Here is a 14,952-nt window from a genome sequence, read left to right as displayed (position 1 = left end):
TTTGATTGAAACTCTACAAAACCATACAAGTATTTCAATATGTGATATTGATATGTTGTATTGCTGCTATTTACATTGACAATATAAATATGAAAATAGAAATATATATGATACTATTGCATACAGTATAGAATTATATATATAAGACAAATCAGCTTATAAGGTGATGTCAAATAAAGGAGTTATGATGTAGAACACTAAGATTCTTTCTTAAGGGCCGCCTTATACATCCTCTTGCATTGTTTACTTAATTTATGGCCAAACATGTCTTGAGAATTTGAACTGTGGCACTTTTTACGTACTGCGAGTCTTAGCATGTTAGAAATTTAGGTATTGGAAAAGTGAATAAAATTTTGATATGAAACAGTAACGTGCCATGGGGAGTGGGCGAGCAGGAAGACGGCCCCGGGCGCCGAAGTAAGGGGGCGCAAAATTCGGGAGAGAAACAAGGAAAAAAGAGAAAAAAATTATTTGGAATATATATATGGAAGCGCCGTCGTATATTCTCAAATATCAATATTTCCGGTTTTAACGTTGATCATACACAACAACAACGTTAATAGATAGCAATAAGCGTTTTTTAGAATCGATTTAAAGTTCTAAGTAAGAATATATACCATCTTTTGTGTTAACTCTGTTTGGTTTTAACTTTGATTGCTGTAGAGTTAAAACGGTAATAGATAGCCAAAAGCTATTTTCTGCAATCAATTAAGCATCCAAATATATTCTGTCTCCATTTTAATCTCTCTACTAAAGCCAAAAATGGTAGAAATATATTATCACTTCCGCTTTTAATATTAATTGAGAAAATATCACGCCATATAAACCAAACTCCTTCACGTGGTGTACAGATAACACTGGTACTTTTTTTTACGGCACAATAAAATATTGACGAAATCAAGGAAGACAACTAACGAAACACTTAACTAGTAATTATCGCCACACGATGAAAGTAAACGCTTCTAGCGGTTGCTAATTAATATTTTGAAAGAATACTTATGCACGCGTAAATTAATATTTAAAAATCATTGCTCAGAAACATTCTTCTCTGCGGCAATTATAACTGTAGAATTTCATTTACGTTTGTTGTATGGGCACGATAGCTGAAAGTTATTAACTGAAAGCAAAACTTATTATTTTTATTCCGAGTGCACAAAATAAAACAAAAGTAAAATGACGGTACGCCTCCTCATCATGCTCTAGTGGTTATCGTCGGTGGTTGTCAATTGAATCGAGCAACCGCGTGTGTTAACGGGTAGAACTTCAGTTTAATATTTCAAAAGCTGATAGGTAGATTATAAAAGACACAAAATCAAAAGTACGCCGATAGCAACTAAACTATTTATCCATCATTGTCTTCACGGTGTGACACGATATTCAATTCCACTATTTTTGTGAGATTTTACGATAGAAATTCGCGCAAATCGGTGTAAATACTAGTAAATTGTAATCAATATATCAGCTCTAATATATGGCTACATTAGTGTGACCAAATTGTAATCAATATATCAGCACTAATATATGGCTACATTAGGGTGACCATTAGGGTCCTGTTTCTAACAGCGTCCTGAGAAAAATACAAGCGGCATGCAAAATGTCCCTTTTTTGGCATTCCATTTTTGGCTCATAGTAATTTCTTGAATGAACTTCAAACAGTCTTTTAAAGGGAAGACTAAGCCTTCTACAAGAAATTCAGTCATCCAAAGAAAAAATGAATTCAAAACACAATCGATTCCCTGTTAAATGCTAAAAGATAATATAACCCAGTTGAGAATGCTTCAAGAGCATTGCCAGAACGAACTTAAAAAGAATGGAGCGGGAAGGATAACTGTGATTGTTCCTACATGTAGAAGTAAATCTTTTTATTCTCACCTTTTTCTGTTTCTCGCAAAAATTCCAAAATACCATCTCTCTATGACTTGCGGTTCCCGAGATATGGTTCCTTAAATCTTCCAAAATTCGAACGTTTTTTGGCCAATATCTGCGGAATGGAGGCCAGCTGGCCAGTGGCCACCCGTTACTATTTGATACCAAAATGTTACCATCCTCTTGACTATTGATCAACACCAATATGATCTTTCTATGACTTACGGTTCCCGAAATATGGCTCCTTAAATCACCCGAAATTTGAACCTTTTTGGCCAATATCTCGGGAACGGTGAGTCATAGAGAGATGATATTGGTGTTAATCAATACCTAAAAGGATGGTAAACATTTTGGTAATGATTTTAACTGGTCGCCACTTGGACCGTGGCCATCGGTTACTACGTATATGTACTAAAATGCTCACCATCCTCTTAGATATTGATCAACACTAATATGATCTCTCTATAACTTATGGTTTCCGAGATATGTCTCCTTGAATCTCTGGAAATCGAACTTTTTTAGCCAATATCTCGGGAACGGTAAAAGTGGCGCGAAAAATTCCACCACTTTCTCAGATACGGTAGTTTTTGATGCTGTATCGAATGGAAGGCTCAAAATTCAAAAAATCGAAAATCTCAGACAGTTTTTGATGCTGTATCGAATGGAAGGCTCAAAATTCAAAAAATCGAAAATCTCAGACAGTTTTTGATGCTGTATCGAATGGAAGGCTCAAAATTCAAAAAATCGAAAATCTCAGACAGTTTTTGATGCTCTATCGAATGGAAGGCTCAAAATTGAAAAATCGAAAATAGCAGACAGACATAGAGAATTCACGGTTAAAAGAATAAAATAACTGATTGTTTTGAAAAACTAGAGACTTGTTCCTCACTCACATGAATAACGACATAATAATGGTTATATCTAGGAGCGTTGTCAAAGTCTACTTCACAAAGGTTTGGTCATATTTGGAAAGACAATGTAAGCGTATGGAGACAGATCAGGAGAATATGGTAGGGAGGCAAAGATTTGTACGAACATTGGGACACAAAATTGAGTGTTTCTACTGCTCGGTGTACAGGTGCATTGTCCACTAGCAACAACAAATTTATTGAGATCAAACTCCACTGTTTTCCTTTAATAACGAATAGCAACTATTGCAGCAGGTTCGTGTATTATGCTCCTTTGATTGTAGTTTTTTTTTTTTTTTTTTTGTAAGTAATCAGTCAAGATCACGTCTTTATCGCATTTGCCTCCCCAAAAGAACTATATCAAATTACTGGTGAATGCTGCACTTTTTTTATCCTTTTTTTATGGGAGGACGAGAAATGTTTCCATATTTTACCTATTTCTTTGGTTTTAGAATCAAATACATGTAGACAGCTACCCACAGTATTTATCCATAATCACTAATCTGTTTACAAAATGCATCGTTGTCTTTGTGGTATAGGACGAAAATACTTTGCGGACATTGCACACATTGCTATTTTTTAAAAGGTGGCAGCGATTGGGGAACCCACTTTGCTGTAATTTAGCTTATATGCAGAATGTTAAATAGTATGGTATGACATGTTATTATTACCACAACACTACCTGCTCAGCTTTTGCCGCCATGCTTGAATATGTTGCCGTTGAAGAACGATCTTTGCTTAGGTCATCTTGTAGAATTGTGCGACCATATTTGAATTCTCCCTTCTAGCGTTTTACTGTCATAAGATGGACATTCCTCATCATACACAGCTTAGTGTGTCGCTTGTGCCCTTTTCCCTTGAAAATGGAAGAACGTAATCACGGCTCGGTATTCCATTTTGTCGAACATGCTGCGTCACTAAACAAGGTCCTAATTTTATAGCTTTAACACCAATTCAATAGAATCTGCGAATACACGAATTAGCACGCATATTAGAGAGATGACAATGACCACGTCTCGTTGGCAACAATAATCTTGATTCCCATACCATATTCACTGCCAAGAACGGGATATCATTTGAACATTAGAAACTGACGGGCTATTGGATCTATGCTATGTGGAAAATGATCTCAAATCTGACTTAGGCACATAGAAAAAAGAAAATTCCGTAGCGCTAAAGTCGTAAAGATTCAAGTTATGCTTCCAGTCGGGATCAGATACAGTTCCACTAGAGGTCTGCACGGGTCTGAAATTTTAGTCCAAGCCAGGCCCGCCCCATGAATTTACAATGTGAGGCCCACCCCGAGCCCGAAATATGTTTTAGCACTTAGACCCGAGCCCGGCCCAAGCTCGTGTGATAATCAAATGAGCCCGAAATAAGTCCGAATTACAGAAACTTAATAATGAATGCAAAGTTGTATTTTTATTTCCTGCAATTAGGGGTTTAATTTCGCAGTTGTGCATTATAAGTTCTCCAGAAACAACGATGCAATATATGTCGTTGTACAGTACATTTACAAAGTGAGGCCCGAAATTGCCCGAGAAATATAGTTGTATATTTAAAAATTCACGGCCCGGGCCCGAAGTGATATATGCCTTGTAGGCCAGAGCCCGTGTAGACCTCTAAGTTCCACATCCACCAAAAGCAAGCATGCTGAAGTACATACAAAAATAGGTGTTTTAGTAACGATCTGTTTTTCCTCTTTCTCAAATATGTATCTGTTTTACAGTCTTAATCAGACTCAAGTGCAATAATCACCAAATGAAATAGTAGTAAGATATTTTCCGATATCTTTAAAGAAAAAAAATGAAGGTAAAGATATTATTTTCAGTCTATTCTAAATTGTAACGTATACACATACTCATTCGTGTTTCCTCTAACTTGATTATTTTTCTCATTTCAGATTAACAGAGCAAAGGATATCGAGGCCATTAGTATTTTTAGTGCGGTTGTGTTTGTGGATATTTGTTGAGGTAAGTCCAGTTCCATACGTGAACTTATTAACCTTTGTTATAATTAACTCTATGTTCGTTGATGAACATTACTTCATTAAAGTTATGCCAGATGTTAATATAAAGAAAGAAAGAAATAACTGGTTTCCAACAGTTAGGAGTAGGAGGGAAAAGTTGCAATTATTTCTTAGTGTTCATATATTTTCGAAATTAGGAATAATTCAGTTAAAAAGAAAATAGTGCTAATGACTAAGATACAATTTATATATATGAGTGTTAAAATATATTTAGGCTAATTTTTTAAATTTCATTTTCGTAAAATTCTCTTCACTATTTTTCAACAAAATGAAGAAATGAAATCATATGTAAAATAATAGTACTAATAGCAAATGTAAAATTAAATTCGCCAAAGGCAGTTATAAAATACAAAGTTATTTTCTTATAACTTTTTTACTATTATCTTATAGCATTTTACTATTATTAATTTTACAGCTCGATATATGTAAGTAATTCATGATTCAGATTCCACGTTATGCTGCAGGACACGTTAGATAGCCTCAATGTTGAAGGGACACTCAACTACAAATCAATCATCAATGAGAATCAATCATCAATATACATCATCCCAAGAATTAACACATACATGTGAAAACATATATAAGAAAATAAGATTTAAAGAAAATCCAGTCCAGTGAATAAAGCTAGTCATAAATTTCACTCATGTCGAGAAATAATAATCACAATCTGTAAATTTTGAGATTGTGTATACCATACGACATATAACACGTATAGCAGTGTTAAAGTTTGCTAGATTAAATATATATATATATATATATATATATATATATATCAAAATTTGATCCAAAATTTTATTTTACTCAATTTATATTGTCGTTTTAAAAAAAATACATTAAAGTTCTCTCTAGCTTACTTTCAAGAAAAGGAAATAATTCATCATTATTAATATTATTATTATTATTATTATTATTATTATTATTATTATTATTATTATTATTGTGTTTGTTAAACAAGTTGATATTTGTTTGTTCGGTGAAGTTTAGTGTCCTTTTTCCAGTGATGAGGCTGCATCAGACGTGGATCTACAAATTAAAATCTAAATCGCCATAATGCGTTCAATTATTTTCCACTAAGAATCAAATCCATATCATATGTACTAAAAGTCAGCAATAATAAGAGGATATTCAATTTTGTAAACAGATAATTATTATTATTATTATTATTATTTTGTTAATTAAAGAAAAAAGGCTCAACATTTCAAATTTTGTTCTGAAATCCTGAGTGTAACTATGGCCTATTAAAATTTACTTTAATTACAGTCTGATATTTTAAAAATATGCTATGGATATGCGCCAATGATGTACCTATAGAAGTGTTTCAATCTTTATATATATAGAAATGTGACTATGTTTGTGACTTTATACCTTTTGAACCACCTGAACGATCTCAATCAAATTTTCAACATAGATGAATTTCGGGTATGGGATGGTTTTTATCACTTCACTTTAATGGTGCAACTTAGGGGGGGGGAAGAGGAAGATATATAAAAATGATCAAAAATGACCGATATAAGTGTCGAACCCATAGTTTTTGGGTTCACTGAGATGAACAGTGACACCTCCAATGCCGTTTAAATCAAAATTCAGCCCCGGATTATGGGGGAGTGGGAGGGGGTAGATATAAAAATGATAGAAAATGACCGATATATAGAGCGCTTTAGTAATAGTAAAAAGTGACTGACTAACGAAAAATATTACTATTTTTTCTTATTTTAACACAGCGAAGCGAGTAATTGACGCCAGTGAAGTATATAAATGATTTAATTTAATTAATAAAATGAAGCATTTCTTCTTCGTAATATATCAATCAGAGCATCATCTTGAGATCTTTCAAGTTGTTATTGAAAATTAATTGCATTCTTCGTATTTCTATGTAACACTACGTAATTAATGTGTTCCTGATATCAAATGTGTGTTCCTGGTATATTTATTTTTTTAAAGTATGATATTTAGCCAGATATTTTTAATTTGTACTTCTTATCTTATTTTCGGTCACTTTGCCTAAAGTCATGAGTCTTTTATTGTGGGCGTATACCATATAATTTGTCTAGATTACAAGCAATTTGCGTGATCTGGTACAATTAGTTTAGGACAGATATGGATCAAACACTTAATGAAAGATGAATTTTAATGAATATACAAAAGCAATTTTTATACAGAACTTCTTAGTTTTGCCCTACTGCTTTTATAATAGGAAACACATTATTGTAGTTTGATGCTATCACTTTGTTTGTTTGTTTGTTTTCAGCAAGAGGGGACCACTTTGACTTCATATTTATCTCTCTAGAAGACAAACTAATTATAATAATTATAAAAATAAAGATTAAATCTTCTAATTTAACGTCACACGATTATGCCCTTTAGATTGAAGGATACGGATGATTAATGAAAGAGCATTGGTGAAATGAAAATGTAGAGAGGGACAAGAATATGAAGGAACTGGTCACCCTACCTCTATTAGGGAGGAGGTACTGGTTTAGTAGTTCTGGTGTTTTAATACGTGTACGCACATATGAAAAATATCTATGTTATGTCTGAATCTCCGTCAACAAAATTGACAGTGTTGTTATTCTAAACTAATAGAAGTTTTTTAAAAATAAATTATTAGAAAAAAATCGCTACGAAGTTAAAAAGTAGTCGCCTCTTTCGACCGGCAGAAGGTTCACTAAGATTTTAAAAAGTTGCCACCTCTTGTTTAGCACCCCCTTTCAGCCACTTGACTACGTGAAACATGTATCTATTGTTTAAGATGGAATCCGAAACCACCGTAATGCGTTCATGTTTCAGTGCTCTCCTACCGAGAATCGAATCCGGCACCACGTGCACCAAAGGCATGTGCTAGCCACTAGATCACCAGGAGAGCAACCGACTTTGATATTTGAAAGCTTATTGCTTTCTCTAATATGAATGTGCGTTAGCAACTTGCGTAAGTGATGTAGAGAGTAGATGAGAGAAATGTATATATAATATGGACTACGGGGATATTCAAATACAGTAAACTCTCACTAATCCGTAAATGTAGTATAGATTGTGCCAGATTATCAAATCACCTGATAATATGAACATTGTCTAAGAAAAACATATTTACTTAACATGTTAAAAAAATTAGTGTATATGTACTGTGTAGTACATATTTTTATCACAGAAAGACAAATAAGACAAGAAAATATGCCACCACAAACCTATTAGACGTACCTGAGTAGAACACGTCATATTGTAGGAGTCTATGATATTTTTAATGTTACCGATGTCAGATGCTTTCATCTGTGTTATAAAGTGGAAAGAGGTTTGGAAAATCAATTAATATGAAACTAGACAATTTTCATGTGTAATACGTGAGATCTTGTTAGCTACTCCACAATTTTATTTACTTTCCATATGCAACCTAGAAACAATCATTCAAGGAAACTATAGCCAATTTCCTAAATATATCCAGCTACATTTCCGATATTCCAGGTAATTACGTGCATTATAGTTACACAAACTTACCCAAGCAACAAACATAACAGGTTCTTTGTACTCCAACAAGATATATGTAAATAACTATGGCATTACTATTAACTGACATATCAGAAGATCGCAAGAAAATACTGTCTCATTATTCTGTAATGTGAACTAATTCAAATGTGATACACATAGTGTGGTGTTTTAACCATGCTCTTAATGTTTACACCAATTTATCATTTTTTTTAAAAAAAATATTATTGATGTCTATAATTGTTATTTTTTAGTAAATATTCTGAACTAGCATAACATGCGTTCTTCGTGTGGGGAGAAAACATTTCATTTTAGACATAAACGGCTGAATTTGGATTTAACGGCATCGAAAATGTCGTCTCAGCGACTCCAAAAACTATGGATTCGACACTAATATCGGACATTTCTGATCATTTCTATATTATCTCCGCCTTCTCCAAGTTGTGGGGTTTATTTCGATTTACATGGCACCGGAAGTGTCACTGTTCATCTCAGCGACCCCGAAAACTATGGATTTGGCACTAATATCGGTCATTTTCAATAATTTTTGTATTATTTCGCCCTTCGTCCAAGTTGTGGGACTGAATTTGGATTTAAACGGCATCGGAAGTGTCACTGTTCATCTCAGCGACTCTGAAAACTATGGATTCTGCACTAATATCGATCATTTTCGATCATTCGGCACTAATATCGATCATTTTTGATCATTTTTATATATCTTCCCCTTCCCTATCCCGAAGTTGCACCGTCAAAGTAAAATGATAAAAACAATTCTAGGACCGAATCTCATCTATGATCGAGATCGGGGATCCGAAAATTTGATCGTTCAGGAGGCACGAAGTCACAAACATAGTGACTTTCATTTTTATATATATATAGATAAATGAAAAAGTAAGATAATAAGATCACATAAGTTTTTGTAGGTCCTAGCAAGTTACCCTTCTAACTTACAGGTGCGTAAACATTCACAGTATAATGAGAACTAGTGCTGTTAAGATCATTCAAATTATTGTTCTAATATTCATTATTCAGTTATCTTTATGCTATTCGAATATCGGAATATTTACTTTCAATATTCAATCAATTATTCTAATGATTATTCTTTATTTGAATAATCATTAACAGAATATTAGAATGTACTTCCGGAAATTTAAAAAAATATATATACAATATGCGTACATACTATATGTACTTTACAAAACAAGGACACACACGTGTTTCATTCTAAAAGTCTTCACTTTTATCCGTTAAGTTTCAACTATTTTCTCTGTAAGCCACCTATTCCGCATTCTCTTCGTTGATAACAAAATCCCGAAGTTCAGCTAACTTTCCAGCTCATACAGTATGCACAACATATGCTTCACGCTAAGTTTAAAAGAAGGAAGAAACGTTTTATTTCTTCCCGTTACTACTAAGAAGAAACTGAAACATTGTATTAAATGTAGATAAACACAGAATTATGTCACATATATAGCAGCCCACGTAATATCCGCCTGAGAGGGTTAGAACACGATATTTTCTTATGCCTGCACACCAACATGCATCGTAGACGAAAAGTGCGTGCTAAAGTAACTGGAAATTTTTTTCCACAATAGTCATTTTATAAAATATATTCACGTATTTTGTAAAAAGTGAAATTTGCATTGTTACATAATTATCCTTTCATTCATTAATACACATGTGTGTAATTAAATAAGGCTGGGATAAATATTTTACTATTGGTATGATATTATGAAATTTTTGCCAAGATGTTTCATTTACAACTAGTTTTGCAAGAACGCATCGAGAATAGTCACGCCCAAGTTAATTTTTTTCTGCATGCGTGCAAGTGCTATCTTCTAACTTAACGGGTTCATGTCTTCTCTATTCAAATTTTGCGCAAAACAGCTCACTAAATCAGCTACCACTAGATGAGGATATTTAAAAAAATCTCATTATGTTCCATTTTGTATGAAGAAACAATTTATACTTAGATTGTTATGTCCTGCGCCCAGGGCTGGATTTAGGGGGATGTACCGGTGTACATGCACCCCCCTACGTTGTAAGTATACACTGTCTAAAATAAGAAGCTAGCAGTGAAACTAGCAACACTTTACAAGACTTTCTGCTGTCATGCTTCCGTTTGGGCTTAAAAGTAAGCAGAGCTTTGCAAAAGCAATAGTTTAAGTATATTTTCTGAAGGTTGAAGCAAGAGGATTCACCAAACAAAACAATATTTCTTATTTATCACAGATGCCTAGTCATTAAGAAAAATCAAATTTAATTCAAATGTAGTAGTAGTTATTGGTGCACGCCCTCAGAAAATCCTGGATCCAACTTGCCTGTGCCATTATTATTAAAGGTTGGTTTATTTGTTTAAGTTTAGCGCCCCATTTTCAGCACCAAGGCTATATGAGACGTGGACCTACAGTTTAAGGGTAGACCACCGTAATGTGTTGAAATTTTAATGCGCTACCATTGAGAATCGAACCCGGTACTACGTACACGAAAAGCCTCCGCAGTAGTAAACGGGAGGACATTCTCATCAGGGATAAGATAGATTTAGCTATTAATAGCACAAGAAGTCACTAGAAATATCCTCGTCCTCCAAAGACTAATAGTTATGTATGGCAAACAGCATTAATACTTGCAAATCATGCCAAAGCTAGTAGTGAGCGTTCTTGCTTCGTAATCCACGGGATGCAGGTTCAAACTTGGCCGTAAGTCATTGTGATTAAGGCTTTTCCAGGATTTCCCAGTTTCAGTAGGCTAACTGTGCCGAGATGATATCTTTAAATACAGATCCTCTCGGCTATTTCCTTTCCCAAAGTTCTAGATATTTTAGTTGATTCTTAAGATTCTAGTCTGAATTAAATTTGCAGGCTATATCTGGAAGCTACTGAAATATATATAAACTATATAGATAGATACATAGATATATACCTAGATAGATGATATACTCTGTATATATTTCCATCAATTTGGTATTGTACAAGTTTCATTAAAATACAATGAATCACTGATAAATTTATTGTCGTAATTTTACTCTTAAAATACACACTAGCAGAAAATGGCTTATATGTAAATGAACAATGATCATTTTTTTTCTAGTATATGCAGAATATATTAGAACTGAGTTATTTCGTTCTATATATTTAGAAGCCTATGATTCTTTAGTGATATTCTAATTAACTAGCCTTATAAATAAGACCTATACTCAAACTTCCGATAACCATGTGACTTTTTTTTTTAAATTTCCGATAGCTGATTTTTTAATATGTCCACTTTTCATATTTGCTGTTATTTTAGCAAGGCATATTTGGCTTTATCTTCATACTTCTGATATAAATCCAATATAATAAATTCTTTCTCTCATTTATCCTTAATTGTAATTGATAATTTTAATGTTCTCTCTACAAGTTTTATTCTTAAACACTTCAAATATGGTTATTATTAATCGCGGAATGTTTGTATTATATATATTGTTTTAGTGATCTATTTATAAATTTATGTAAACGTTTACAAAGCCCAAAGAATCTCAATTTCATGTTAGTATTTGTTCTAATTTTCCAACCATATTACGGCAAATAAATTATCATTGATCGTAATTTGTTAAAAAGAGTATTTACAGTTTAAGAATAGTTATTTAACAAGGATGTTAAAAATGAAGTCTTTGAGATCAACGTCCCTCGTTTATGTTCCGAGGCTAAGGGAAAAAGTGATGACGAATGACAATGAAGAAATTGATGGAATGAAGAAATTGATGGAATGAAGAAAGTGGGAGAAAACAGGAGAAGCCCGAAAAACCTACGTACACAAAGCATTCTTGGCATGAGAAGAGACCGTACCAGGGGCTCCTACTACTACCACACATAGAGGGACCAACACCGCGACCCTAATAGGGATATTGTGACAGCATTGATATTTCTTTGCAATTCTGAAATTGCTGATAAACAAAGATCACTATAGAAGTTTGGAACTCTAAATGATTTAATGTTTACAATGTTTCATCATCCAAAACAGATATTGCCATTTAAAATATTAATCACAATCATATGAGTGCTCATCAGCTATTACTGTACACCTAGGTACAAATTTTCGTTTTCACTCTTACCCCAATACAATTTGGTATGCTCTCATCTTCCGAAGAATGCTTCAAGTGTCATTTACGATGCACTTTAAAACACTTTCTCTGCTTTTGTTAATCATAGACCTCTCCTCAAGTGCTAATGTTCTTTTATTCATTTATTTTAATTGTATTACTTTTACATTTTTCAGAAGAATATATTGATATTCATAACTAATATATGTATGTCGTAATTGATGAAAGGACACCAAGAGGCATCAGTTTTTGATGTCATATGGTAAGGATATTGGAGTGAAATTAATGATTACGAAGCACAACACATCAATCGGCATCTTTCGTATGTGCGAAACATAGCACTAGACGCCGATCCGCGTCTACTGCCGCAAATGTATTAAGAATAATAAAGTTTGGTCAAAAAAAATCTACTAATTTCTTATAAATTAATAATTTAGGAATAGAGTACATGTTTTGATGCGATTCTCTCATGGCTGTACTGTTAACCCTACTGTACTTCATGGATATTCAATCTTTCCGTCAACGTGTTTCGGAAGCACGCAATAACACTATTAGTTACGCCAAATTTATACAGTATTTTGCACATGTGCAAATTCTCTCGCCTAATTTAACGGGTTCACCTCTTCCCAGACTCTGAGCAGACATAAATTAAGAAAGTATTAGTATATACTAGGTAGAAGTATGAGAATTTACTTTTGCTTTTTACCTGCTATAACACTTGCAAATAACTTTTTCGCTTGAAAATTGAATTCTCCTTAAAGTAATATTCAGGATAAGCTAGCGTTATGTAGTACATACATTAGGGTTAGCATAGCCTTCATAGAAGTGTTGCAATTGAGTATTATTAGTATTAAGCTAAATATTCACAGTTTTCTCAAGAACAAACTTCTGTTTCTAATGAAAACTAGGGCCAGGAAAGTGTTTCACTTCCTCAATCATTGTTCCTGAAATCGACCAGGAGAACGTATCACTTTTCTAATGACGGAAAATCATTCTTCATGAAATCAATTAGGAGAAAGAGAGAGAGAGAGAGAGTCACTTTCCCAGCATAGGGTCTAAATATTATAAAATGGATTAAAATCAAAAGTTTTAATCATTTTGTGTGGAATGTAATTTTGAGATAGTAGACAAAGAATTGAGGGCCCTAGTATCAAAAGCCGCCAAAACCATTTTTTTTCACCAAAATTGTGTTATATATCGCTTGGTATATGTTTGATGTAAAGGAATTCCATGGAAACGGAATTTTGTTTTAAAAGCTTAATATTTCATACTAAAAAATTAGTTTGTACGCATGTATAAACGTGCTTCAGTGCACGTTTTGCGAGATTACTTGATAGGCGCCTCAATTGTTAAATATATAGTATATTACAGATGAGGATACAAGAGGAAGTAAAGACGTATCAATAAATTAATATATTCATTGCTTTTGATATCAAGATCGTAGAGATGAAAGAAGGAATAATCAAAGATTACTGTTAGTCTAATGATATTAGTAACACATCAAGAATGAGAGGGAAATGAAAAACTATCATCTTTCATACTATTTTCGACACCGAAGAATGAGAGGGAAATGAAAAACTATCATCTTTCATACTATTTTCGACACCGAAGTCTGAAGAAATTTTCTCATACAATAAGCAACAACAAGAATGTGTTTAACAGCCACCAAGACTTCAAACAGAACTGTAGTAGACAGCACAGCTTTTATATGGAGAGGAATAAACATTTTTGTATCGATACCAATGAAAGAAACAATATTACTACAATAGAAATGTAAGGATATAACATACACAATAAGTCTATTATAAGAGGACTTAATTAAACTCTAAATCCACACTATTAACTTCAAATTCTGGAAATGTTTTAAGCGAACTCTTATTGAATTTCAATAGAATTTCTCAGAAATGTTAAGAAACCAATGTAAAGTAACGGATGATTTATGTTTATATCTGATAGACACGTGGAGTGTGTACATCTTTATTGAAATATTTCCAAGGGACAGATCAAATGGCTCAGTGATGCTGGTGTACAGTAGTCTAACGGTCTGGGTTGAAGAGAAACATTTGCGGATTCGAATCCCTGTGAGGATTATTAACATTTTTACTGTCCTTATTGTCTCTGTGTTCGTATTCCTGTCGAGTCTAGCAGTCATGAAAGAATAAGAAAGAAAAATAAGAGTCAGAAAGAGTTATAACTCTCTCCAAACTGTAGAACGGTTACCTCTGGTGCGAGGGTCCCTGGTTCGATCACAGACCATATAAGTTTGTAGTGGATAATACGTCCATGGATTTCCTAGAGTTATCTCGTTTCCTCCTATATTCTTATTTTGCTTATTTTTTTTCATAACTATTCACCTCCATTAATAATTCGTCTCCTTTAACCTAAAAAGACATAAACGTGGATGTAATATAAATTGTAATAGTCAGTGGCGTACGCAGAGTTTCATCAAGAGGGGTTCAAGCATTTAATCTCATATTCTTTCGGGACACGCATGATTTTTTTTAAATATATATATCTTAATATAGTAAATGTTTATTTTTCAATACCTTGTTCAAGGGGGGTTACAATCCCAAAAGCCCACGTGAGTACAC

General features: G+C 33.4%; 1 protein-coding gene across 1 annotated transcript in view; it reads left to right on the top strand.

Annotated features, from left to right (window-relative positions):
• LOC145668168 (cuticlin-5) overlaps positions 1-14,952 on the top strand; it is a 255,412-nt gene that overhangs the window by 31,922 nt on the left and 208,538 nt on the right. The window contains exon 2 of the mRNA XM_081735789.1: positions 4,678-4,747. Coding sequence (XP_081591915.1) covers positions 4,678-4,747 — 70 coding nt within the window. The remainder of the gene's footprint in view (positions 1-4,677; positions 4,748-14,952) is intronic.

This window comes from Thermobia domestica, chromosome 13, assembly GCF_964235325.1.
Source record: "Thermobia domestica chromosome 13, izTheDome1.hap1.1, whole genome shotgun sequence".
In the NCBI taxonomy this organism is placed as follows: domain Eukaryota; kingdom Metazoa; phylum Arthropoda; class Insecta; order Zygentoma; family Lepismatidae; genus Thermobia; species Thermobia domestica.
This window is presented reverse-complemented; position numbering and strand designations above follow the sequence as displayed.